We start from the raw sequence: 27182 nt of genomic DNA, 5'->3' as shown, positions 1-27182 counted from the left end.
TATTCGTACTTAGAGCATAGGCGCACAAACAAAAACACGAGTTCTCAAACTTCGTGGTACCGACTTTCGTATCAGATATGCATTCGAAATTGGCCTTCGATGGCCAATATATTAACAGTCATAGTGAGACTAGTTAAAATGTCGCGCCGTTTTCGGCAAAACAGCATGACAAAGACTAGACTTTGTGAAGTTACAGGCGGATCGAATGTCCGCCTATCCCTTAAGTTGCCTGTGTCTGTGCCCTGTGTCTTCATATGTGTATACGTCTGGAACCAGAAGAGAGTCGTGTGAATTGGGCCAGATCACGTTCAGCACATTAGCAAGTAACGCGTAAACTCTCTGGCGAGGCGGCTAGCGAGCAAACGTGCTATCCTACCAAGCAAATTCAGCTTTACTAGCCAACAGAGTAGCCAAGCGGGACAAAGGGTACGAAGCCCCTCGAATCTTTTCGCATTTCGTGTAGCCTTAGCGTTGGCCTGACGTAGTATCTCTTTGTGGATCCAAGCCTCCTTGACTTCCTTCCCTCTTTCTGGGTTTCTAGCACGCTCTTCAATTCCTACACGCTCTGCCTTTTTTTTGCAATCAAAATGCACCTCATCTAGACACTTGCGGCAGCTAACAAGAGAGGAGCTGCCTCGTCGGTGGTCTTTCTTGATTCTAGGTAAGAAGCGAAAAGCGCGAGACCCCATGAATGTTTTTGTCAATGAGATGTGAGCAGAGGGCGGAGGGCAAACGTGTAACGTAGGCGCATGGCTGTCGCCGTCTTTTCCGTGCAACCAAGAAGTGGAAGTCCCGCTACGACAATGTTTCGTTCGATTTGACGGCTCTATTTGTTTACACTAATTGACTGGCTCTGTACTTCTGTTCCTGTGAATATAATCACATGCCTAGACAGGCATAGCGACAATGTATAGATAGGCGGTAGTTTCAGGCAGCGATGCCAGTGACAACGAATATTACAGACCTCGTTAAGAGTCCTGCCGTCAAACAAACGTCGTTGCAGACATCTGTCATTCCGACATCCAACTAACGTGTGCGACGTCTGGTTTGCGTGGCATGCGTCGACTAACGTCGCCATATTCTCTGTTTGGTGCGCTTCTTTACGACCGTGGTCGATGCTGCTAAAGGCCAAGTGAATGGTGACTGAGCAGCATATAGATCTGTTATTATTATCAACAGTTAGCTTTCAACTAACACGACATAAAATACAGACTGTGCACTATACATTTACTGTACTCATTCTATAGCATAATTACAAAAACCAACCAGACGTTTTCCGCTAGAGAATTGGGAAGGACTTTTTCTTGAGTTGTAAGCCGAAGCAATCGAATACGACCCTTAGTTTCAATTTGTTTCTACAATAAAAGATGGAGTAATAGAATTGAACCGTACCATCATAAAATACCTGTGTTATACAGTCGACCAGTGAACTGGACGCTATCGAAACCAGTGCGCAAAGATTTCTCTAATCAACTCAGTTGATCTGCTTTTTAGGTGTTTTTTTTTTTGTTCTTTTTTTTTCTATGAAAGCGGGCAGCCAGAGCTGCGACGAATAAATAATGTTCTACAATTTTATAAGGTCCGTAAACGAGGCAAAACGATGGGATATGGGCAGTTCCATGAGAAAGCTATGAAATGGGAGAACTCTGTTATAGGTCGTTCGCTCATTGAAGTGTTGACCTCAGTATAATGGCAATAATGTTGACACTCTTCTTTATGTTGATACGTAATGATCTTCCCGAACATCTAAAAGTATTTTTTTCACGCTTTGCGTATTTCTAAATAAATTAAACTGTCTGTCTCGAGAGGCGTTAGCTATCCTTCCGACATTCAATACAATGCTGTCTAACATAATTCCAGTACATGTAAAAATAAGCACGTATAACGAAAAGTCTAAGATAATTAATATCCGACTGGTTGAAGTCGTTTACTGGTCAATCACAGGGAATTAAGTGCCGGCATGCGATATTACACATTTAGGGACGTCCTACACTTAGAGTAAGGAGTTTCACTAATGAATAAAGAACTTCTTACATAGCAACCTCTGGAAAAGCAAGAATTTTACTGTCGATCAATGATGAGTATGATCGAATCGAACATATTTAAAGTTGTTGGAGGCCCAAACGACCCACCACATCTCCACTGCAATAGAGATCAACCAAAATAATTGCTCGTAATGAAAAAGTTACTGTGTTCTCATTTGAGGTGCGTGAAGTTAAACGCCTTTGTCCTGCTCCTGCACGAAAGAACTATATCAAGGAACTCATACGCTTTTGATTTTGGTTCATTTTAATAATTTCTCTGTGAGATAAATGTGACGTAACAAATTGCTAAAGGAATAACAGCCTTCTCTAAAAAACAAACTAGTTTGGTATCTTAGTAAGTAAATACGCTCGATAGCAGTCGTCCTTATAGTCTTTCAACTAAAGGAGAGAATACGGTGGGCGAAAGGCGGCGGGAGGAATTACGGCTCATTCTATGGCACTGGTGTTTGAACGTGAACCAGGACCGTGACGAATGAACTGAATTAGGATAAGTAGAGTGACTAACAACTAAGCAAATAATAATACATAATAATAATAATACAGAATTAGCAAATATAGCTGAATAGTGAAACAGCATTATGAGCAAAAATGGTTCTTACCCACGTTGGTCGTATAATAACATTTGATTTGACTTAGTAGAAGGGATTGTGAGTGCAGAAAGCACGCATACAATAGACTCTCACATATATATATATATATATATATATATATATATATATAGTTCAGACGAGGGAGAACTTAGGCGGACCATATTTCAAAACGGGTATGGGTTCCTCTTAGACGAAAACCAGTTCTTCGTAGACTAAAATAAATTTGTCATGGTGAACAAGAAAGTGTCGTTTTGGGAACATGGGCAAGGATCAACTGTTTTCCAATTTTTCAATGCTGAGCAAACCATCTAACAAGATTAAAGAAGTTTTTTTTACCCAACCTCAACAGTCTACTTCATTGCCAGTTCTCACGAGCCTTCTGAAAAATCCGAGTAAACTTTCATGGAGCAAACTGGAAAATCTCAGATAGGATCCGGATTCGAAGGGTTCAAAATTTAATTACGATGACCCAAAAAGCTTTTTTTACATTTGGGTTTTTGCTTGATGGACAGCCGCTCTGAAATAAAATATAAAAAAAATACGCTTTTTTCGCGATCTTCTTTAGCCGCTTTGAGCCCTTACATTTTTGGGGCTTTTCGATTGATAGCAGAACAAATTTTAATTTTGTGTGAATTTTTGCATAAAGCGTATTCGAGCGACGTTTTATTGAGTTTTCATCCACCAACGTTGCTTAGCGCTCGGTTACTATTGAAAGCTATCCGTCGGTTAAGAAGGAATATGTTGAGAATGATTGGATGTTGTTATACGTTTCGAATTGAAGCTGGAATCCCGGTGGGTGCTTGTTATACGGAATAGATGTGGCCGTTAGGAATATATAAAAAAAAAAATCGTCGAAATATTTCTTTTTGTTTAGACACAGACCTACAAAGAAAGCATAAGGAACAATCGCAATTTAGATGCGCCATTATACATATATATATATATATATATATAAACAAATTCTCAAAATAAGCTCCTCTGTATAGCATCAAGGACCTGTTTCATCTAGAAGGTCTACCCAGAATGGGTCTTATTAGACTTATTTGGGACTTCTCTAACAGATCTATGAAACCATACGGTAATAGTATATGCCATGCTAAGTGCTGACTAATGTTGAAGTTTCAATTAACAATGACCGCAATATTTTTGGGCTCCTATTGGGTCACGTGTCTTTGAAATAGATGAAGAAACATGACTGCCAATAGATTAGATTTACGTAAATTATTGGCCATGCTAAAATGGAACGAGAATCTATTTTAAAAAATGCCGCGTTCTCGTCTCGGGTCTCAACTTACAGGAGCTACTCAGTAGAGAAGAAACGTCTATCTCTGATATCCATATACCCGTTGACCTAGTGCAGGTCTACGCCGTAGTTTTAGACATGCTTTAAGCCACCAAAGATCGCGGCCATTTCTCAACATTTTGCACTCACTGTACATCTCGTTAGGATTAATACCCAGGCAAATGATTATTCACGGTCTTAATAGATTATGAGTTGTATCCATACTATTGATACAGGGTACTGGTTTAGAATGAGTTTACCCGTTTTTAGCTAGTATGTGTTGTAATAAAGAATATCGCTTATGAAATCACGTCTGCGTCATCATTTTAGATAAACGAAGTTGCCAAGCAGCGACGATGGCCTCTAGTCTTCTAACTTTCGGTGCATTAGGTAAAAGAGCATATCATCACGAACTTATGTCGAGCTTCGTCCGCTAGGCGAGCGCGCAATGCAATTTGTGTTGAAAAGAGCTCAGAGTTAGGAATGATAACGGCAGCAGATGCTGTAACCGGCGAGGTTTTGCCAAAATAATAAAATTTCAGGCAGAAGCCTGTAATAGATGACAGCCACGCGGATGCACAACAAACCTTCTGTCCTTTTTCGATTGACCATGATCTCGCTCGATTCATAATTCTTGTTGTGGTGCTTTCTACATCTGGCCAGCACAGTATACCGAAAACAGCAAGCCTGAGAGGATATGAAGCACAGATATTCTGCGCCAGAAGCTGTAGAGGAAGAGGAATGACTGGAACGCAGTTCACGGACCGTAAATAGATAAATCTGGGTAGATACAGCGTGCATCAGTAGTGCACAAAGGTAGGCCAACTTTTGATGGTCACGTCGTCTCTGTTTATACCGTTTTAAAGTTGCCGTGGTGCTCGTGTTGCGTGTTGGCGGGCTCATATGTGCTTGTAGTCTGCTACTTTGAATAAACGTGAACTTTTTCGGTTTTTAAGAAAAGTGCAGGTATCTGGTTATTCTAACACGGTGTAACACCGATTTTCAATTGCCGTTAGCCGCCCTCGCCAATGGTTTGGGGTCTCCACGAAGCTCCGACATTTCAGGCCTTCGACAAAAAAGCAAGGCCTAATTGAAGGTTTAGTTCGGGGTCGCAACAGTCTGCTGAGGCTCTGTAGACTATGGCTGCAAATGATTTCAAGCCCAAATTTTTGACAGGCTATGTACCTAAGCCTTGCCCTTATGAGAAACAGTCTGGTAAAATGCAAGTGTTGAAAATATGGGTTGGATTTTTTTTTAAAAATAATTCGAATCGCGGCTCAATGTGCAGACTTAACGCTACTCAACCCCTTTTGAAATTACGCTGATAATAATAAATGCCAGCGCCCATTTAATAGGTTCACTATCCGTAGCATAGTTTCAACCAGTTCCAATTCCTAGCACACAGTATAATAGTCTTCCCATTTCAATGGATGTAGCTGCATGGTGAAGTTAGATTATACAGTAACACAGCTCTCAAAATTAGGGATCGTGCTTGTGGAGCTCACACGAACTTCACTAACTTTTTCTGTTTAGCAGTTCGGTAATAATATGTTTTGCACGCTATTCATCGTTCCGGACGATTGCTTCATTACACCCTTCAGTGTAGAATTGCATCTACTTGATTGCAACATTTTCAATAGGTTTCCTGAGACGCCCTTGCAGCGTAATCAGATTGTTCTGCATTCATCATCACGACCTATTTTGTCGTTAGGCACATCGACCGTGAAACCTCGTTCATGTTCTCAGGGGTACAACATATACAGTTTAAAGCCCAGCTATTTCTCCATGCACGCCTCGCAGACTCTTGCCATTGGTCTCTGTTTACTTTTTTGCTAACTATTTTCAGAGCCAACACCCTGTTCGTACTTGAGGCTTACACTTGACAATCGTTATTATTGCATTACCTACTGGCGTAAGCGCCAATGTCGTGCTTGCATAATATGTGTATTATATTATGATATATATAATGGATAGCAAACGTCTCAGCTAGGAAAATTTGTACTCTGTATATTTTGACTTCGTATGAGGAATGTACATTGTCGATACAACCATGTAATTTAAATAAAGTGTTATATAAAAGAAACCATAGATCAAGAAATTGTACTCTAACAAATTTCTATATTGGCACAGCCGACCATTGTCTAGCTATGAAAGCTGTTCCTTCGTACGAAAAGACACAAAGGCAAACCTCGAACTCGGTAGAAATTAGGACATTTCATTGCTGTGAAAAATCTAGCTGAGAGTGAATATTACGTGTGTGAACGCATTTACTGTACATATTTTTGAACTTAGGTGTTGATCGTGGAGAAGTCATGAAAGTGTTATATGTTAGACCTAAAACACACCTTGTTCAATACTACCATAGAAACACAGAGACTGACAAACAGCGAGTTAACAAAAGAAATGCACAACTTCCCGGTGAAATTCAGTAGCTACACCATACTTAAGTTGTTTGTTATAACTTTGTCGATTTCCCTGTCTGTCTTTGTCTCGGTTTGTTGTTCCGATCGTTTTCCATCCGTTTTAGTAGAAGGCGCTGTCGACCCAATAGAAAAGCATAAGTTCCCACTATACTTCGTGCTGGCTATTTTACTTACTCCACACATTAGTTATTCCAGCATACTGCCGGATCTAACTTAAAATGGAACCGAATCGGATTTTCTCTTTTTGTCTTTTTCGTCCTGACGCCGATGTCCGTCGTAGTTGTAGCAGTACGTGTAGGCAAATACTCGTCAGGTAGTGCTGTATCTCTTTTTTGCATTGCCTAATATACCGTAGGCTGTCGGTAAAGCCGCCGTTTCTGATGAAGCATCTGATTTTTCGGCCTGCATTAAAAACTTAAAGGAAAAACCCTTTGCTGGACGCGTTTTTATGTTTAGCCAGCACAGCATTTATGTAAGCAAAGTTTTTCGAAGACGCGCGTTTATTTGTTCGACCTCGCGTTCTTGAGCCTACCCTTTCCTTTATCCTTTTTCTCTCCCTTGTCCTTTTTTAAGTAAGTCGCTGAGATGTTCTTACGGCCGAATTAGTGACTGCTCTTCCATTCTGGATAGTCGGACGGGCTTGTCGACTATACCAGCCATGCTGACAAAGTCTGCTTACTTGCACGCCTACATTCAATGTAGTAATCTTCTTTCTCGACGGTAGTCGTTGAAGGATTCTGGTTTCGGAGTAGAACAGACACGGCCCATGTGTGAAGGCCGAAGGCTGGCAAAGACATGCACGCCAACTGATATGGTTTCGGGACAGAAGTTGACAACAACACAACTAACTCTTTCGTCGGGAAACAATGTGTGATTGGGGTATGCAAGGATTTATGGCTTGCGAACCTTTCTAGCAACCTTTTGGCAGCTGTCGCTCTTGTTCCTGCTGCCCACAGAATAAAATTACGAATGTAGCGTATTTTCACTCGAGTGACTTTTTTCATTAAAGATGTCATTAAAGAAACCAAAAAATCGTTCTTACACCGCGATGGCAATGTCGCGCCTTGTGGGTAAGTAAGGGAGAGATTAATAAGCAAAACGGGATAGGGTGAGGCTGACTGTGACTGGCTAAAGCTTCGCTGGATACGAAGAACAGGGTCCTGAGTGAAAAAAGTCCTGGAGACAGGCGAACCACAACTAGTTTCCTTTCTAACGGCATACTCCGTCGCTTTCCATAAGAAGGAGCTTTAAAGGAAATTTAAACTGGAGGAAGTATTTGAGGGAGACCTTTGAGTAGAAAAGATGTATCAGCCTGAACAGCGGCATATAGAAATTCTGCCGTTTCCGATGATCGTTGCGTTAGTGTTTCGTAGTGTTGAGAACCTATCTACGCTAGCCAAGGCCACTCGTCATTCAGGCCGGTCACGCCACTACGATTACTGCCTTAACTGTTCATGTAGCATGAGTAGTGCCATAGAAATACACGGTTGCAGATACAGCGCAGTATTAACATAAATTACAGCAGCAGCGGTTCTGGGACCGTGCCCGCCACTTTATGCTGGGCCTTGGCCAGCCTACTGATGGAGATCAGTAACTCACCGCCTTTCCTGTCCGGTTCGCCTGTTCCTTCCGGCCGCCATCCACCAGCGATTCATCAGCTGAAATCCAGACTTCACAGAGTTTCCGAATCAAGCAGAACAGTCTCTTTTACCTAACATTAAAAAGAATGACCTTTGCTCTGACACAAAACGGTTACCTACAAGGTGCTCCAGGTTTTTTTTCTATTTGTTAAGATAGCGAAGAAATGAGAAGGCTACAATGATCATTTTAGCGCAGCTCTTTTTCTTTCATCCCCTACGGGCCGTCCTGAAACCCTTTTGTCTACACTTTAATATAGCCTTAACCTCTTCTTTATGCTAGTTTGGTTGGCGCCGATCCAAGCAAGCGAAGTGCACACAGGCTACGAGATAGGTATAAGGACACTCAACGGGACAGGCTTTGCCAACCTCTCCTCAGAGCTGTCTCAATGATCGAGTGAAAAGATTAACCTTGAAGTAAACGCAATGGCTGGCAGTAAGATAGACAGACAAGCAATGAGCCCACAACCCAACGAACAGGGGCAAAACACAGTAATGACCTACCAATGTCAATTTTGGCCCTTAAGCCTCAGTTACTCTTATCGTCACGCATGGAATCACAGAAAGGCAAAAACGGCTAGGAAGGCAACGAAACAAAGGTGAAACGAATGAGCGGGGTACGGAAAAACCAACACTCGAAGAGACGAAAGAGCCGGGCTGAGAACACTAATGTACAGAGCGTGGCAACAGCAATGTCGCTTTGCAGTAGCGGCTGTACCACCTGCAGATACGGGCAGATCAGTGGAGCAGCCACAAGCTGAAAGGAAATGTGTACACGTACGTTGCAAGACCAAACGAACCATCGAATGGAGACTAAACTGATCAGCAGCCGGATAGGAATATTGCTTGGTAGGTAGATGCCGTTGGTCGAGGAAAGAGAAAACGCTCGAACATTAAGTCTCTATGAACAAGGAACATCGAATGAGTCAGGAACCATATACGGGCTATTTTGTTGTAGCTATGGAAGAATCCAGAGAAAAAATAAATAGAGCTGCGATTCGTATGACGGTGACAATTGCATTGTGCCGTGTACTACGTTTGCCTACCGAACTCTACGTGAAGCTAAACGTGAAAACGTGGGTTTGGCTGGAAGGTTTATAGAGGACGAAGTATTTTTGCTGTTTCAGTATTTACCTAAGTAAATATGCATATGATAAGATTGATAGTTGGTAACGTTTGATCAATTGTTTTTCATTTTACACTGCAACTAGTTGAGGATCAAGACGACTTTTATTATTAAAGCTTTGATTAACTATTTTCTTTCACAGGTTTTCGCGATGCTGTGTATTAAGTGTTGTATTAGCTGACTGTTGACTATTTTGTGGTAATTGAGTAAACGGGCTACACGCAAAGCTTCTTAATGTAAGGAAAGGTTTATCTTGCCTATTTCTTTTCACTTCGATAGTATAGATGTGAACTAAACATGCTATTTCTATGCTATAAAAATGCTTTCACCTAATATTTATAAAACTTTCGTTTTTTTGCCAAAAGTTATCTACTAACCAGTGGATAATTGACAGTCGGCATACGAACCGGATACTAAGTTATTCCATATTAACGATTTCGGGCTAAGAGTATTCTTAGTGGTATCATTTGTGAAATTTACCGTACTTAGTTATTGAACACATATGCTAGGAACAGGTTGCTATGCAATAGTCCAGGCTCGAGGAACATTTTAACCCGAAAAATTGATACTGTGTCGTTCGACCGCTCCATGTCTCGGCACTCCCTTGCGATTAGAATCTTAGCCTATCGCGAGCAACAATACCTGGTACTACCTACTCGATCACCCGCAATCTATAGGATCCGGAGAAATGGAGTTCTCGCGTGGCTAATGCACATTCTAGTGGAGCTCGAGGCAATGGTGGCCACAGCGGAGGCGGCAGTGGCATCCGAGCGCATAAGCCAATAAGGCTAACAGGGAATAGTCGGGAGGGCCGGTCCTTCGATGCGTGGCTAGCCAACGTATCCAGACATTTTGGCAACGTAATCACCGCATTGCTTTATACCGAGTTATATTCTCCTGAGGAGCTCTATTATATGACGTATGGCCAGCAAGCCATTATGAACAGCACCGAAACATATGTCGGAAAATGGCACGCGTTTATAGAAGCAGTAGCAGCTTCTCTGAATATCATCGCCTCACGCGTCAACCGGACAGAATAGAATATCAAAAAATATGGATGTTGCATTCGGCGTATATCTTTGACATTTAGATTGCAAGAAACGGCCAATTTTTAGATTTATTTTTGTTTGTCTAATAGACCATAGATTCTAGCCCATTTAACAGCCATATATGACCAAACGTAGCAGCGCCTTACGTTTCGGCTTACGGACACGCCCAAGTTTATTATGAGTTTGAGAAGCCACTTGCACTATCCGAATGGCTGGATGATTATAAGCGTTGACAGCTACTTTTGCATCGTATCGTTTTCGAAGCATGAATTAGGTAACCTTCCGGGTCCCCTCGTAGATGCTTACTACTGAAACAGCTTCTTCTGATTTTTCCAACAGCGCTTGTTTTGCCCGACACTTCTTCCGTTACATATCTCCTCGCGCACGACCGCTTAATGGCCTCTAGCGTTATTCACACTTTCTGCACGCATGTCGAAAGGCACCCCATCATGTTGGCTTTATATGAGACAATATATCATTATCGTTCTCACAACTTACATCATCTGAAGTTGCAGTGCGTGCAGTGATATGGGCGACATAGTGTGTCGCACTCTCGAACACTTTCTAGGCGCAACATATGGACGAGTCTTATGTGTATCAAACGGTTTTTTATCAGTTTTCTTCCGAACACCCAACCTTCCATAAGGTATGAAGGCGTCCCACAGAGCGTGGAGATAGCCGCAAATGGCAGGCGGTTGAAGATTGAGGTTCTCAAAGGTGCGCTCGAACTGAGCCATGCTGCGTGTTGCTTATCTAACGGGTGTGTGTGGGCCGCGGGGGGGGGGGGGGGTCATGTACTACTTCGGCTGCTGTTTATGCTTTTGTGGCTTGGGAGTTAATTGTACTTACATATCTTGGCCCGCATCACTTGTTTTTGATGATCGTGCTTGCCTGACTGTAATCACCAACTGAGCTGGCCGCTCCTTACGCGTACTTGCCTTCATACCACTGCTGGTAGTCGAGGCGACCCTGAGATACAGTCTCTGCTGGTTGCGAAGCCACTGTTGATTGCCGCTGCCATTACCACTGTTTCTGTTTGAACTGCGGAAATAGTACCAGGCCGTCATTTTCCTGGAAGGAAGACATCAAAGCTGGAAGCACATCAGACATCATATGTCTACAGAAAGAGCGTACTTCACAGAACATGTGGTAAACATTTGGGAAACAATTAGAAGAAATAAAATAAACAGACGGTATTCCTAAAGACCTTTGAAGGCTGTTGGCGCGCATAACTTGCGAGAGATTCTAAACTGGTGGGATAAGTTATGAACCGAATCCGAAGGGTACAGTAACTGCCAATAGCTATATGTTGTTTTATTATTTTGTCACAAAGATTTCAACCCGACTGAAACAAGCAATGTAAACGTGTTTCAATAAGATACGGGCTAAACAAACAGGGCCAAGTGTTACTTGTCACAAACAAGCCTGTTTTTTATAAGACTATTTATATATATTTAATGTTTTATGCGCACCATTCTGTAGAAACAAATACGTTTGCATCCATGTTAGTGTGGAACTTCTTTTTAACGCTTCCACTTGACACGTCTAGATGGCCCGACTCCAGATGGGCGCGGTAATGATCGTACAGGCGGTAGCAGTGGGGACAAGCATATATTTTTATAGCCATCTATCCAATCAGCGCACTTCTCCCTTAAACACCCAGAAGGCCAACCAACCAGGCAGCATTCTCATGCATCTTTCCAGTTTAGGCGAAAAGAAGTTGAGCAACGCTTAGTCAATAACTTGTGCTTTGTCCACCTTGCTGGGAAGTATCTGCTCTCCTAAAGAACTCCTGCGATTATGAACTGCCCTGCGAAGTTGCTAGTGTTAGTCGGATTTCTCTATTGATGCCGGGAAAGGATAGACGGCCAGAATGGGAAACTATAAAAGAAAAAAGTAGCGTGAAAAAAGGAAGCTGCCAAATGGGTATCCGTCCATTTCATGCAGGCAACGCTGGCCGAGTTGCTTTTGACTCTTGTTCCAAACTTCTTTTTGCTTGTCGGTTGGTATGGCCGTGGGGCATACCCGTATTCTTCTTATATATGTCACAATTCATTTTCGATCTCCGACTGACCACCACAATCAACGAATGACAGCCGTTTCCGGACAGAAGGACCAGCAAGACGTGCACACGCCTACCGAGGTTGCTCATACCGTGCAGCCGGATATAGCTCTCTGAGAAAGGATGATGTATGCGACGAATGCAGGTTGAAGCGCAGCGACATCGGTGGTACGCATAGGAACTCTCAGCGGCTATTCACTTAATAGCGCTTGGTGGAAAGGCCATTGATCTCATTACCACTTATTCCATTCTATAATGAAGATCACAGACTTTTGTCGTCGGGAACTGGTTGTCGACTAACGGTCTCGTAACGCTTATTAGTCGATCCGCTAGCATTAACGCGATCTGCTTAAGGTGCGTCTCAAGCGTCTTCCCTAAATGCCGCCCTCGACGCCTTTACGTTCATAGGTCAGTGGACTCCGCAAGCGTAGACCGATGCTGCCTAGACCGCACTGGAGCCATTAAAAACAAATATTAGCCTGAAAAATGACTCGATGAAACAAAGCTATAGAGGGACACCATGTCAAGAACTTGACGCGCCGCGGACGCTTCAGCCGTACAACGGGGTTACTTCTCCAATGGCCTGACCGACTGAAACAGTAATGAAAGCAATTTCTCCAAAAAAGACATCTACAGCATTGTTCCAATAGTGCTAATTGTGTTTTAGAAGCTTCGCGTAAAACCCATAAGAAAATTTCAGTGTTTCTTTAGGAAATTAGCAATTTTTTTTAATTGTTGCTAATTCTGTTTGTGCTCGTGCAGCGCAAAACGATATTCGGCTATTTTGGTGGTGGCCAACTTCTTGATATTATATTATTTAACAATATTAAATATTTTACTAATAATATTAAATACATATGCAACACTAAACAATCACATTATCGTCGCCCACAGTGTAACAGCAGCGGTCGCAAAAGCATACAAAATTTCCTGTGTATTTTTCGTATTCTCTGTGTACGCACTGGACAACCGCTGGTCCCTATAGCTGCCTTCCACTACCCCTCCTCGTATGCTGATCACAGGCCAAGGCGCGATTTCAGGACCTGTTCGCTTCAGCATCCCACCCGTAGTGTAAGCATGCCTCTGTTTATTCAGCGTTAGTAAGCAACTGTGTCGTTATATTCCGTGATAATGTATCTAGGTAGCGATTTAGGCGGATCAAGCCAGAAAGCCGGAAGGGTATTCCATTTACCTCGTTAACGCATACCATTTGCTGTCGTTCGCCAGCCCTGAACGAATACGGCCAACGCCAACGGTAATATGCCAGCAATTCAACAGCGGTTACCATTGTACCTCTGTTCTACCAGTGCCTCCTGTTGTCTCGAATCGATGCTAGACACACACTGTCAACATAGATATATGTCGTCCACAAATACAAGCACGTAGACATACATACGTTTTCACTGGTATATTCGTACACAATACACTGGCGACAGCGACGAAGCTAACAGCGAACTGTTTCCTTTTACCCTTCTACTGAGAATGCAGCTAATGCGGTTCTCCCTATCAAAAAGCCTATGAATACATAAGACTAAGAGCGCGTGCGTGTATCGACGTGCTTATCGACCAACGTGCGCAAATTTTCCCTCAGATCCTTGCCGCTGGCCAAGCGGCAGAGAGCAGCTTGCATACGAAAGCTGTAAATAAAAATACATTTGACTATTTTGACTTTTATCGGCCGTCTTCAGCAGTGCTGCCGCTGCCGCCGCCGCCGCTACGAGAATCAGCTCACAAAAACAATTCATATTCTTACAGGGTTGCATCTTTATATGCACACAGACAAACACGGATGGGTGAACGCGCGTACGAATGCGATACGCACGATTTCGACCCAAGCGACAGTTCGCGAACGGCAGGCCTGTTCTTATTCGCATACAAACGGAATAGCATGCTTTTGCACTGGCGCTTACGTAGCAGAAAACGCGGTATGGACATATACCTACCACATGACATATATACAGGCAGGGACGCTAAATATGGGGAAACACACGGCGGAGAGGAGGCTGCTTTTCCCGTTGCTGTTGCTGCTGCATTATCCTACAAGATCGTACAGGGCTGTATAAAGTAGGTGAAACAATAGAAAATGAAGATTCTTTAGTTTTCTTCCATCACGGACAGTGCAGCCTCTATATATATTTCGTTTATGTTCTCCTATACTTGTTTGCTGTATTCCCTTCTATCAGTTGCCGCTGCAAAGGCTATCTCATAGGCATAGTAGAAGTCAACTCTAGTAACACTAAGAGAACGGGAAACAGCATGCAACGTCCAATGCAAGCTCTCGCATTTTTAGATAACTGTAAGAGTAGCGGGATCAGACGCGGGGCTGACAGCTGAGAGAGTGGTGGTCTAGCTCGAATAAAGATGCCAATACACGTTTGTTTCTTTACGAACTTTGCGGTACCTGACAAACCAAACTATTTCTCGTAGCATCCGTACCATGAAATACTATCCCGAGGGTAGAACAACCACATTACGACGAGAAAGCGCTGTCGTCGCAACAAGACAGCGACGTAACGGAGTCCAACATTAGGCGTATAGCAATAGTTTGTCTTCTGAAGGTGCTTGGTATCTGATTTTGTGAGCGAACACAGGCGTACCGGAAAGCTGTGCAAAGCTACAGTCTTCGCATGCCTGCATCCACCGCTGTACTTTCCGCCATTGCTACTGCCGGCTACTTCGCTAAGCAAACGAATAGAGCCTCACAAAGATTGGCAGCCAGCTTGTCTGTTTTTCGTTTCTTCTGGTCTTTATCTGTGGCTTGTTGTGAGTGAGCACTTTTCTTTACTCTGTTTCATTGCTGCGTCCTTTCGATTTTGCGCCTCACAGCTCCGCCACTTACCTGCACTCACATCCACATACAGGCACTCATATCTAGGTTTAGGCTGGGCTACAAAGAAACTGGTGCCACTTCTATGTCTTGTCTTTTTTGTATATAGAAGAGATACTGGACGACTGGACTATGGAGGAAAAGAGCAGATACAGAACAGTCAAAAGAGCAGCGCTCAAAAGGAATGGGGCTATAGGATTCCAAGATGAACTCAAAGTGGGAAACTAATGGACGAAGAGTGGTGATAGAGGTAAGCAGAGAGCTAAACGAATTGATGCAGTGGAGTGTCCTCTCCTCGAGTCCGCTGAATTCTACATTCTTGCGTTGTTCCCTTATTGCCGCAAATAAAAAATAACTTCGTTTCCCTTTTCCTGATTCGCTTTGTTCTTCTTCATATGTGCGCGATTACCAACAACGTGTCGACATTTTTTTCTTTATTCGTATGTCCTTTTCTTACGGCATGTTACACACGTCCGTAATGTCGGTGGCGATGCCGAGGCCACGACCCAGCTCTAACTACTCCCTCGCCGATGCCCTTAAGCAGACCGTTGACTTTTCGCTTGGCTGACTTTTTCTTTTGCTCACGTTTGCTTTGTTTACCTTCGGACCACATTCACTCGCCGGTTTTCACCCTCCCAACCACCTTCTCCCATCCCGATTCCAGCCTTTTTTCTTTGGCAACAAAAGTATGCTTGTTATAGTACGGTTGCTACTATCGCTGCCGGGCTCAGTGGAAGTAGTAACGGCTAAAGAGGACGGTGCCCGTTGACATGTTCCATCCTGTTCATTCTCCTCTTTATCAACAGACCTTTCTTCTTCTGGTCTGTTTCTGCATCGCCGTTACTAGTGCTACTACCGCCACTAATGCTTCTTTATTCCGCCCGTACCATATGCCACTGCTGTGGTCGTTGTCGTCGGGGGCGCTGATTCTTGTTACTCCTTTTGGCCTGGCATGGCATGACGACTTTTTCCGTCGATTCGAATAACCGACGAGCATAGCCATTGCCGAAGAGCAGTTTAGAAGGAAAGGAGCAAAATTTGGCTAAGCATTTTACAGTCAATCTCCTATTTCTTCTAACTTTGCCATCTCGGTCCATTCCCCATGCTTCTATTGATCTCTTCCGTGGCTCTCAGCCAAATCACCCGGTACTAGATTGGACGACACATTGAGTCACAACTCGTGGCGCGCGAACGTGTTCCTTTTGCCACTCCCTGGGTTCACGCTAGCTTCCACAAATATATCGCAATGTTAACGATCCTGCCGCTGTTAAACGGTTGCAATAATGAATATACGCGAAAACAGGTCCGATTTTGTGTTGTTTAATGCTAAGTCGGACTACGCATCGAATGAGATCCGTTTCATTACTGGTGAACGGGGTGTTCTGTTATACAGGGTAGTAAACAGTAAGAGTCGAAGATTTAGCAATCGCAGAACTAAATATAAAGCTGCCTAAATACGTGCAGCTTTGCCAATCTCTAATTAACTAGTAGGTAACCTAACTAGTTAGGAACTAACGTAAGTAGTTTGGGACGGCCGCGCATGTACCTATCTCTCGACTTGGTAGATTCAGCTTATTGAAGTACTTGAGGAACTTTTGTGAAAAATAGGCGATTTTTTTCTATAGAGTAGGCATAAGAGGTTGTTATGTAAATTTCCGAAAATTCAAACGCGATGCTCATGTTTTATTGACACCAATTCAGTAACGCTTCAGACGTGTACGACAGAGGTTCACATCCATAATATTACAAAAAAAAAGAGAAACAAAGAAAAAAATAGCACAAAAAAAGGACCTAAAAGCCCTAAGCATTTCCTCAATAACTTAGTAACATGCACTGGCACTTGATGACTCAACAAAAGCATCGATTAAATAATATTAAGCACTGAAACCTTCTCGTAGTATGTCCATCAGTCTAATCGTCTTAACTGTGCTTCATAATATGGCAGGTAATTACGGTCACAGCGGAATGGAGGTGTTTGCAACTCGTGCCAAAGAGGCAGGCATTTGTGTGGCCACTCAGGACACGTTAGGCCACAACGCAGAGCCAGAGGAATACGACAATCTTCTGTACTCGCTATCTGAGTTCCCTTCCGCCAAGGTATGTTCAGTTTTGTCTTAATTTACACGAGTATAACATACATATTTGACTATTTATGTGAAGAGAAAAACGACGTTAGTATTTCTTCCTTTAGAATCAGTATACTCATTACGAGAGAATACTTAAGAAGGATGACCATTATAGACAATTTGAAGGCTTTCCAACCCGGTTGTTTCCATATCTTCTATATAATCTTGCTATACCCTAATACAGCTTTTTGGTATGAATAGAAATTTACATATCCAAACGCTTAGTTAGTGTGCACTTAAATAACCTATGCACACGAGTCTGGGCCTCATTATAGACGGAACATTACATTGAATGAGTTCAGTGGCTTTTGTCTCAAATAAAACATCGAGAAGTGTCACGCTAAGTAATGAATAGTCACTATACTTTAAATAAACTGTGCATAATGAGTGTAAGATATTTCTTCTTCAAGATGAAGAACTTCAATGAGTTGTATTAACTGGATCAAGTTCGACTGTGTTCTGTAGAAGCTATAATAAGTTAATAAAAGATCCCTATCGGGGAGCATTATGCGTCCCGATCTGATGCAGCAGTGGTGGTGCTCAGCAATATGCGGCTTCATCCAACCTCAGCAATTACGCTGGCGTCATTGTACCTTGCAGTTATATTGCCATATCGGGGGCCCTCTACCTAGATTAGACGCAGATAATTCGTTATTTGTTCGCCACAATATCTGCGAGTCCTTATCTCATATAATCTGTTGCCGACATAGTCTGCGCTGTCGTCACCCGTCCGTTTTGTGCTGCCTTGGGAAATAGGTCAGCTCGAACCTGCTTAGACTAAAACTCCTTCGCGGCTTTCCAGTAACCCTCAGTGCGTTCTTATTAGTTGATAATTTCCGCTGTCGAAGCAAGTAGATGTGTTTCATGATGTACGATATATGGATATGGCATTATTTCTCGTGCAACACAATACACGATAGACATTTCGATAATGCTCAAATATTAAAAAAGTAATATTTATAGAATAAGCGTTTCCATATTTGGATTGAATCATTTCTCTTGCTTAACTTATAGCTCGCCGGTGGTTAAACATTACAGAGAATTTGGAATTGTAACGGGAAACGTAAGCGTATTTTTTAAAAAACTAATAATAGATGTGATCAAATCTGAATACCTGTTATTATTATTGTAAAAAGCTAAGACTCTCCTCGTTTCGATTATAGGTGATCGTGTGTTTCTGTGAAGGATTTACCGTTCACCATTTGATCAATGCCACTGCGCGACTAAATATGACGGGAAAATACGTCATCTTCGGCAGGTGAGTAAGTGACGTGATAAAAATAACACGAGTGATGATGGTTTTTGTTAGAGTGGCAATTTGAAAAAAATTTTATTGGTGCTCACAATACCTGTAAATGTGTATTTATGTTAGATAAGGCGTTCTTTCTTCGCAAAATGCCATCCTTTAGCAGAGTGATTTCGATACCGTTTATCACTGCGCGGTCATGTTTGAGATGACGGTGGAACCTATTTCGAATTATTATCTAGAACTGACGCCAGCATGTTTTTTTCCCCATCATTCGGAATTAACATAGTAATTCAATGTGATATCGTGTAGTACCGTAGTGAATCATATGCGGCGACGTATGACTTACACACATACACATACACACAAAACATGATAGGACTAAACTCAAGGCATTTGCATCTAGATACGGATACGTGAGAGACTAAATACATTCACAACAATTCTACAGTTGATCATTTGGTTAACGTATGTATCCATTCAGCCAAAGGAACGCGCTACCTATTCTCAGGCACGTCTGGGCACTTAGGTGCAGGAGCAGGTAATACTTGAAAAGCGATATACAAACAAGACGACATGGCTGCCACGGCCATAGGACGCTCCTCCATAGACTGCTGCTCTATGACACCCATGACGAGTCAAAACATTCATCATTATGTAACTTCCCGCGCCACGTGTTTCCATCCCCGGAAGTCCTCCTGATTGATGAAGTCACGCTCTTCGTTTCTTCTCTTCTGTTTGTTGAATTGGCGGAGGCAACTGTAGACACGTTGTCTTGTTCCCCAGAATCTTTCACTGTCTATGCGTAATAACATTATGCGTGTGTGTGTATGTAGAACGAGCCATATAGGTTTCATCAACGATTTCTCGTAGCAGAACTATAGAAATCTAGCTTTAGGGCATGGTGTAGCATCGGATTCAATACACGACCGAATGCTTTGTTGTTGTTGCAACGGTTGTTGAGTGATCACTGGATTATTGAGGGTTTTCCTTTGCACGAGATAGAGGTGAACTCCAGAGTAGAGACAGCCGTGTAACAGAGTCCGCGACTCGGTAAGCCGCTGCTTTCACCACGATCGCCATCGTCCAGTAGCGTCAGCCACCGAATTCACTCTGCTGCCGTTGCTACTGTCGATGACGTGAGAGTTAGCTTCGTTGATGCTGCTAACATCACCTCTTCACTCAGCTTATCTATCTCCACGCTTTTCTATTCTGGCTTCAATTTGCTTCTTGGCGTTGACCTCCTCCTCCCGATTCCCTCTGCCCTAACTGAGCTGCGTTGGCTTCCGACAAAGACGGTTATCTCCTCCTTTGCGATTCTTTTCAATTGTCTGGATAGTAAGGGTGAGCCATTATCACACCGCTATGCCGCGGCGCATCAATACTACAATCGTTCTAGCTGCAGTGGGATGGTACAAGCAGCCTTTCGCCAACTTCTTATCATCGAATTTTTTCATCTGTATAAAAGAAAACGGCTTTTTAGTTTCAACCTTTTATTAGTACGATTACCGTTTGTGCTGGCATTACGACCACTGCTACTATTACTACTACTATGGTGCTGCTGCCTTCAACGAATGTATCTCATCGTTTGCGTAACGCTAATTTACTCAAACAAACGAAGCTGAAATCAATGACAGAGGACTGATTTGTAACGAAATTTCTTTGAGCTTTATTTCTTTTTACCTTATTTAGCTTTGTAGTGGGAAACACTTTGAAAATTTAAGAATTTGCTGAATCAACAAATAGAGCTCAACCAACATAACGCCTTCGGAGCTGCACGTAAACCATGTTACAGCCCATTTTTGCCCATTTCCTTCTGATTTGATTGGGGCGGCAAAATTACATCGTGAACAAATATTGGGCAGTAAAATATCTTGTTATTAATCAAAAATCCTTGGTTCCCGAAGCATATAATTGGGTAATTCGTCAAATATAGCAGCAGTATATTTAAATAGTCTCTTTATATATTTCGAATCCAAATTCTGTGAAGTTGCAATATACTTGTTCGTTGTGTAGCTCAGAATTATTTTTATAAGTAACACTGTAAGTAGCAAACTTTATGATACCGTACATGGTTGACATTGAATTAATAACTTGAATTGATAGAAGTGGTAACTAATGATAAATATAATGGGCACATTATCTGTACACTTCGTGATGAGGTGTTCGCCATAAGTACGGTCGAAAAGCTTCATGTTCTCTGATGTATATTAAAGGAGCTGATGTATATTAAAGGAACACGATTTTAAGCTACACGCCACGTAATCACAATAAAACTTCTACGGGTTACGATAAACACTAAATTGTATCATCATGAATTGCTAATTTATCTCTTTAAAATACTATTTTTATTTATTTATTTATTATCTGTGAGTATTTCAAACGCTTTTCAGATTTATTCAAAAGTTCGCTTAATTAATAATCGGAGTCACGTGCTTGAATTTAGACAATATACAACTTGAATATAGTTATGTATAGCCCCTGTTAAAAACACAAACCCGTCCTTGTAATTTTTCCTATTTGGGTGTCAACAACTTATATGCAAATTAGATAAGGCTTACTTTCATATGCCCACCGGGTTTTCACATTCAGCCTGCAAAGTAGGTCGGATCTCCTACGGTTATTATCCGATTTTCCTTCTCTCACTTAGCATGGTTTGTGGCTCATACCATGCATTAACTGAGGCTTATAGATTCCACGTACGTACTGCGGAGCCATTCTTTCCACTGAATTGACGACCCAACGAGAAATAGTATATAGAACCTGCGGTAGTAAGTACCGCGAAAGCGCAAATTCCTTATCTGTATGTTCTATTCTAGTATAGCTTTCAGTTTCCACTAGTCTTAACGGTATCGAGATTCTGGATCACTGTTCGGCTGTCTAAGGCTCAAGGTTCGACTTCACTAACCTATATAATGAGAATCTCAGGAAACGAATATTGTTCTTAACTAGTCCTTCTAAACTAAGCATATTAAGTCCTCCATACACAAACCGAAAACATATCTTAATTAAGCGTCCCTTCTCCCGTACAAAGGCTGAAGCTATTTATATACATCATTAGCTCTTTTGCGTGCTAGAAGAAAATTTTTCTTATTTAATCGGCAGCATTCCAACGGCAGGGATCGACCTTCGAGCAAAACCTAGATAAAGTTAAATATTGAAATACTGCTGTGAAGAAATATAAATTCTCCCCATTATAGTAAGTTTTTAAACTTCAAGGAACATAAGGTTCGCTTGAGCTACTAGCCTCGTAATGCTAGCGATAGGTCGTCTGCTAAAACTCCTTGCTACTGTTTGGGTTAATGCCCTATTAAAGAAACGATGATGTTTATGAGGGGATAGGTTAAGAGTGTTTTTTTTTTATAGTCTGGCCTGTTTCTGTAAAAGTTTACCAATCGCATACAGTATCAAATAAACACTCTGCTCAAATAAAAGATCTTAGCTCAGTTCTATTCCAATTTGGATGTGATTTTAACGTTGACGTATCTGCATGCTCATCTACGTAGCTCTAGTCGCCGTTGTCCTATCTTTCCTGTTTCAATAGTCGTTGTAGCCAGTACAGGACTCTGGCGGTCGAGGCGCGACCAATCGATTCTACAGCGATTCAAAAGCTAACCAGAGGAAACCCAAAAGTGGTTCACGTTGTGGCGCGCATCCAGCGGTAACGACAGAAGCAGCAAACATAGCAACAACCTGGTTGGCTGGGTCGTCGATTGGGATTAACCAAAAGTAGACGCACCTGTGTGCCAAAGCTGCTTCATCAGAAGTGTCGTAAGTGCGAGTGACCACTGGACCAGACCAGAGGAAACTGTCCTTCTGTTCGCATTGATCTCCTGACTCTTATATCCGTCAAGTTAAAATTTCCTTTCTATCCAGAGATACAAGGATGTTGGGTTGTATTCTAGCGGCCAAATGAAACTACGAAGCAGCAACGTAGAAACCGCATTGGTGCGCCATTACTATATAGCTAGTTACGTCGCATTTCTTTTCTACGGCTTACCCCAATAACATCGGCGTCCACTCGACAATAGCGGATGTGATTCCACCTACAGTGGTCATATTGGAAGGATGGACGTCCTATGAACTGCTACTATTTTTGTGACTTTCCACAGTCTTACCGAATGGAGGCAGAGACCTAGCTGCATGATGCCTTTCCTATCCCATGGGCAAGGCGAGCAGGGAGCCTGGACGTTGCTGTCATAGATGACGTAGCCGAGACAAGGTTATTCGGTTAGCAGCCAGATCGACTAGCATGTGCCTTAACGAACATCAGGCTAGTTTCGTTGTCCGCTGCCCTTCTACGGCCTAACATATTCTAGCATTAGGACGTCGGACTAACCTTCTTACTGGAGGGATTTCTCAGTGGCAAGTAACGCATGCTTACTGGTTTAAGCCTGCTGATTTTCTTTGAATTCGCGCACGGGGCTCACTAGAGTCACTCCAGGCGGAAAGCGAAGCTTCCAAATGCAACGTAATGACAAGGTATAGGGAACTGTGGTTCGTAGGATTTGACAGCAATGGAACGCGGTTTTAATAATGATAACAAAAAATGCGTTATCTTCAGCCTTCTTTTCTGACCCTCTCGTTTCATCTTTAAGCTCAGCACATACTCTATGGTACTGCGTACACGTCAGAACTTATGTCATCCAGCACACACGCTTATTTACGGCCTATCTAATTTTTTGCTGGTCGTTAAGTCAGTGTGTTCCGGTAGACTATTGTGGGTTGAATAGCATAAAGTGGGTAAATCTGAGGCGGATAAAGTGGTGGTTGTACACAAGCCCCAAAGGGCTTTTAGCATATCCTGGTCGTCTGCTGACCTTGCTGTCAGTCATAACATTCCTTCCTGACTGCCTTTCATTGCATCAATTCTCGTCCACTTTCGCGCGAGGCTCGAACTGTCCGCGACCAATGTCCCTCCTCTCTACATCCGTTACAGCCTAATTTGGAGTTGAGGTGGCCTATAGTGCATACCCGTCTACGAGCCGGCTTCAGCTTTGTCCAGACTTATTCTGACTTCCTCATTCCTTCTTTCGGCCCTCACCCCGGTTTTTCTATTGTTAAAAGTAATAGCAGCAAGTCGCTCGCAGAACTGTTGACTCCATTGTAGGTCCATTGCATCGTCAGTGGTCATTGTTAACGACGGCTTTTCCGTGGCCACGAGTATTGAAAGCGGGAGGAGAGAGGTTGGCGGCTCAGTTAGATAATTCCATTGTTTTTATCTTGTTTTTTTACTGTAGTTGCTGTTGCTGCTGCTGGCAGCCTTACCACTACTTGTGCTATCGACGACTGTTGCCGTTACTTCGACGAGTAGGTTCTCGAATTTTGCTGTGATCGATTGAAGCTCTACCGCTGCAATCGTCTGCTTGTTGGCGCCGTAATATTCTCCTTTCACTCGACGCTATTTCACTCTTTAACGGCCTTCTGTGTTCCTGCATCCCTCTGATCTGGCCGCCTCCGGCTATTTGTATTAATGGCCTCCAGCCATACGATGGAACCGCTGTGGTCGAAGCCTTCTCGTCAGCCCTCCGTACTCGCTAGTTGACTGGCCAAAATGGTAAGTGTCAGGGGCTCAGTTAGAGGGGCGATGAAAAAAACGGAAAAAAAATCATTGGCTGTGAGCGTTTTAGCAAGGCAGGCGCATAAGCAAAAGCTTCAGATAGCAGCCAGAGGCCGTCAGGGAAAAAGGGCGATAGCGTATGAATGCTGCAGCTACTATTGCTACTGTGAGTAAGCGAAGGACCGAGAAAATCAGTTTTTCGCTGGCTGGAAACCTTCGAAGGCTCCTTGCTTACCCATTCGGTCCATTTAGCTTCAGGCGCAGCTTTCACCAACACAGACGATGAGTTAACGTAGATCTTCATTGCAAACGACACCACCGAAAATAGCTAGATGCAGTAACCGTAACTGTAGTCATTGTAATAGCAGCCAGTGGCAAAACGGAAGTATCGGTGTGCAGAATGAGCTTGAACTGATCCAGAAATGCAATGGCACGTTGGCGATTTGAAGGTGGTCGGTGTCGCACGTAGCGGTTAGCTTATGACTCTATAGTTCGTTGACGGCAATGGATATCATGAAGGCAGCGCATGCAGTCAGCAGCTGCATCTAGATTACACGACTGTTTATTAATGTCGCGCATACCAGGCAAAAATCTCATATAACAAAATTTTCTAACAACAAATTATTCTAGTCATATCCAAATATCATAGAATAAGCGTGTCTTTATAATACAATAATAATATTTAATAACTTTATGAAAAAAGACGCAAAGTAACTTTACGCAGACACTAATTGGTCTTTATTTCCGTAGCGTAAGCAAACGGTTCTTGTTTCAATCGATATCGTACTTGCTCGTCTTAGGGGTTTGTTTCGTACTGATTGCCGGCGAAGTACTTATCCCATACTTTTGGCTCGACTCGAATGGCAGCTTAAAATATACGATATTTGTTCAGCGAAGCCGTGTTCCACACGCTGTTTAGTCTCTCGGATGTCATTACTCTATTTAGCTCCCAGAGGTGCAACGACACCAATACCTGGGAGATCTCACTCTGGAGCCTGAACACGCTCTAACGACAATGAGCACACAACAGAATATCGCGATATATTCCTCTATCTAAACTTCAAGTACAACTATTAGACGACTGTGAGTCAAACTGGTGTTGGCGGTGTCCCTGTATAATGATGGCTATGAAAAAAAAAAAGATGCACTCTGAGGTCTAACGTGCGTTTTTAGATTTGATTAGATGAGGAATACGCAGGTGGTTACTGAATTATTTTTGTTGCTCTTGTTCGATACATCGTATTCCATCGGAATTTTGAAAAAATCCGCCCACAAATCAAAGCCATATTTTCATTAAATGGCCATTGCCCCCATAGATAATTAAAAGAGAATCAAACTTTCCGGAAAATTAACGAACGCACAAATAAAGTAACAATAATATAGACGTGGTAACTTCAATGGGGCTTGCAACGTTTTCCTTCAACGATATAAATACGTCCTTGCACGCCGAACGTCATTATTTGAACTCGTATTTTCGAGTTTAAGTTAGCCGGCACGGAAACGCCATAGAATAGTAGAACAGAAAAGCTGCACCTCAGCTATTTGACCATCTCGGAACTGACGCTCAATTTAATGGCTGTAGTGCATTGTCATCCTCATGTAAATTCTGATTTTAGTCCATGTTGAACACGCTCATTCTGTGTGTCGGCCCGCCTACTCATCGCTACTCGAACGCTGTCATTTTAGCGAACGCTTGGCAACGCTCTTCTAGTCTTCTTCGTCGAAATTACCTTTATCTGAATATCCATACGGCTACCGGCTATACATACACATATATCCTTACCTGCATAAAAAGCAAACCTGACCATTTCAGCGATTAAAAACAGACTAAAGAACGGGTCTACCGTTCTTGTTGTCATGTGTAAACTCCAAACACATAAACCCCCCCATCACGTGGTGTGTCTGTCTACCCTTTTCTCGGGTTCGCCTTCTGGCCTACAAAAAAAGCGTGAGACGGCGAGCAACGTAGCCAGGAATGGTGAGAAAAGACTGCATAAGAAAAGACGTTTGAGTGATGATAAATTGTATTGGTCTCCGTGAAACCCATTACGGCGGCGGCAGCATGACTTCAGCTCTTTTAAGCTAAGCCTCCCTTTTTTTCCGTTTGCTCTGGGGCATGTTCCTCCGACTCAGTCCAGCCCACCTTTATGATGCTCGACCGGAAGTCGTGAACGGCCATAGTCGACATTTGGGAGCTTATTGCGGACTAAAAGCTGATCTTTTGGCAAAACCATGACATGCGTTAATGTTATTAGATGAAACCTACGTTCCCTTGGGTTTAGCAAGAACAAGAACTGCAATGTTCAACCAGCGTTCCGCATACTCTAAAATGCTTCAGCACTGGTCGACATTCGGGAATCGTAAAGTCAGATTCAGCTGCTGCGTAGTAAACGGAGCGAATGCCTTCTCGACCTCAGTGCCTACTTCAGTTCAATTTACATGAATTTACTGGCAAAAACTGAATGAGGTTTGAAAGTATGGGTTAAGAAAGATTCCATAAGGTCATAAATATATGGTCAAATCCCGGTGATACCTGGTACACGGTAATCTTCACGCAGACGAATAAGCGTGATCTTCACCGACTACGAGAATCGTCTCTTGATAGTTGCACGTTATGCTATGTTTTTCGTACCAGTAACGCGTCTTCAGAAAGCAAAAGTAAGGGGAAGAAAAAAAAGAGTAGACAGAATTTATGATTGAATTCCCACCTGTCAACTTTAAAAAGGTTACTTACTTATAGCTATCAGAACGAATCAGGTAGTGAAAATGCCGCTACTGCGAAACGAGGACATGTTTTTCGCATATAGTATAGAAAGTATGGAGTCTATATAAGCTACATCTAACTATTTGATATGGTTGACTTATGATAGACAGTAATTCTTGTGTTCATCTGTTATCGGGTGTATTGAATTGCATTTCTAACTATGGTCCTAGATACCATTATGCTCTGTTTTTCCATTGCTTCGTGTTTCCCAGTCTCATTACGACCGTGCTTTCTGTAATTCGTACAGTCCCATGTAGGTGTCACCCAGCCAACGCCTGACTCACCCAAAAGCCTCGGCTCCGACTCAGTGGAAGACGCCTGCCCGCTAGGTCACCCGCGTGCGGAACTATTAAGGCAAATTTTTCTTCCGCCTAGCGCAAGATAAACGAAGGGCGAAAAAAAAAACACTGTCCAATGGCCTGGAAAAAGCTCAAGGTGTAGAGTA

At 42.7% G+C, this 27182-nt stretch overlaps 2 protein-coding genes across 2 annotated transcripts in view; one reads left to right on the top strand and one right to left on the bottom strand.

The window, feature by feature from the left end:
* LOC111260809 (uncharacterized) overlaps positions 1–12223 on the bottom strand; it is a 20310-nt gene extending 8087 nt beyond the window's left edge. The window contains exons 1-2 of the mRNA XM_022833840.2: positions 11625–12223; positions 11002–11223 (exon numbers count right to left, since the gene is read on the bottom strand). Of these exons, the coding sequence (XP_022689575.1) occupies positions 11002–11223; positions 11625–11779 (377 nt within the window). The 5' untranslated portion in view covers positions 11780–12223. The remainder of the gene's footprint in view (positions 1–11001; positions 11224–11624) is intronic.
* The window catches only part of LOC111260807 (metabotropic glutamate receptor 5), a gene marked incomplete at its 5' end in the record, with an annotated part of 161967 nt that overhangs the window by 27873 nt on the left and 106912 nt on the right, over positions 1–27182 (top strand). Inside the window, 2 exon segments of the mRNA XM_022833827.1 lie at positions 16987–17138; positions 18331–18425. Of these exon segments, the coding sequence (XP_022689562.1) occupies positions 16987–17138; positions 18331–18425 (247 nt within the window).

This window comes from Varroa jacobsoni, unplaced genomic scaffold (genome assembly GCF_002532875.2).
Source record: "Varroa jacobsoni isolate VJ856 unplaced genomic scaffold, vjacob_1.0 scaffold_480, whole genome shotgun sequence".
Classification (NCBI taxonomy): Eukaryota; Metazoa; Arthropoda; class Arachnida; order Mesostigmata; family Varroidae; genus Varroa; species Varroa jacobsoni.
This window is presented reverse-complemented; position numbering and strand designations above follow the sequence as displayed.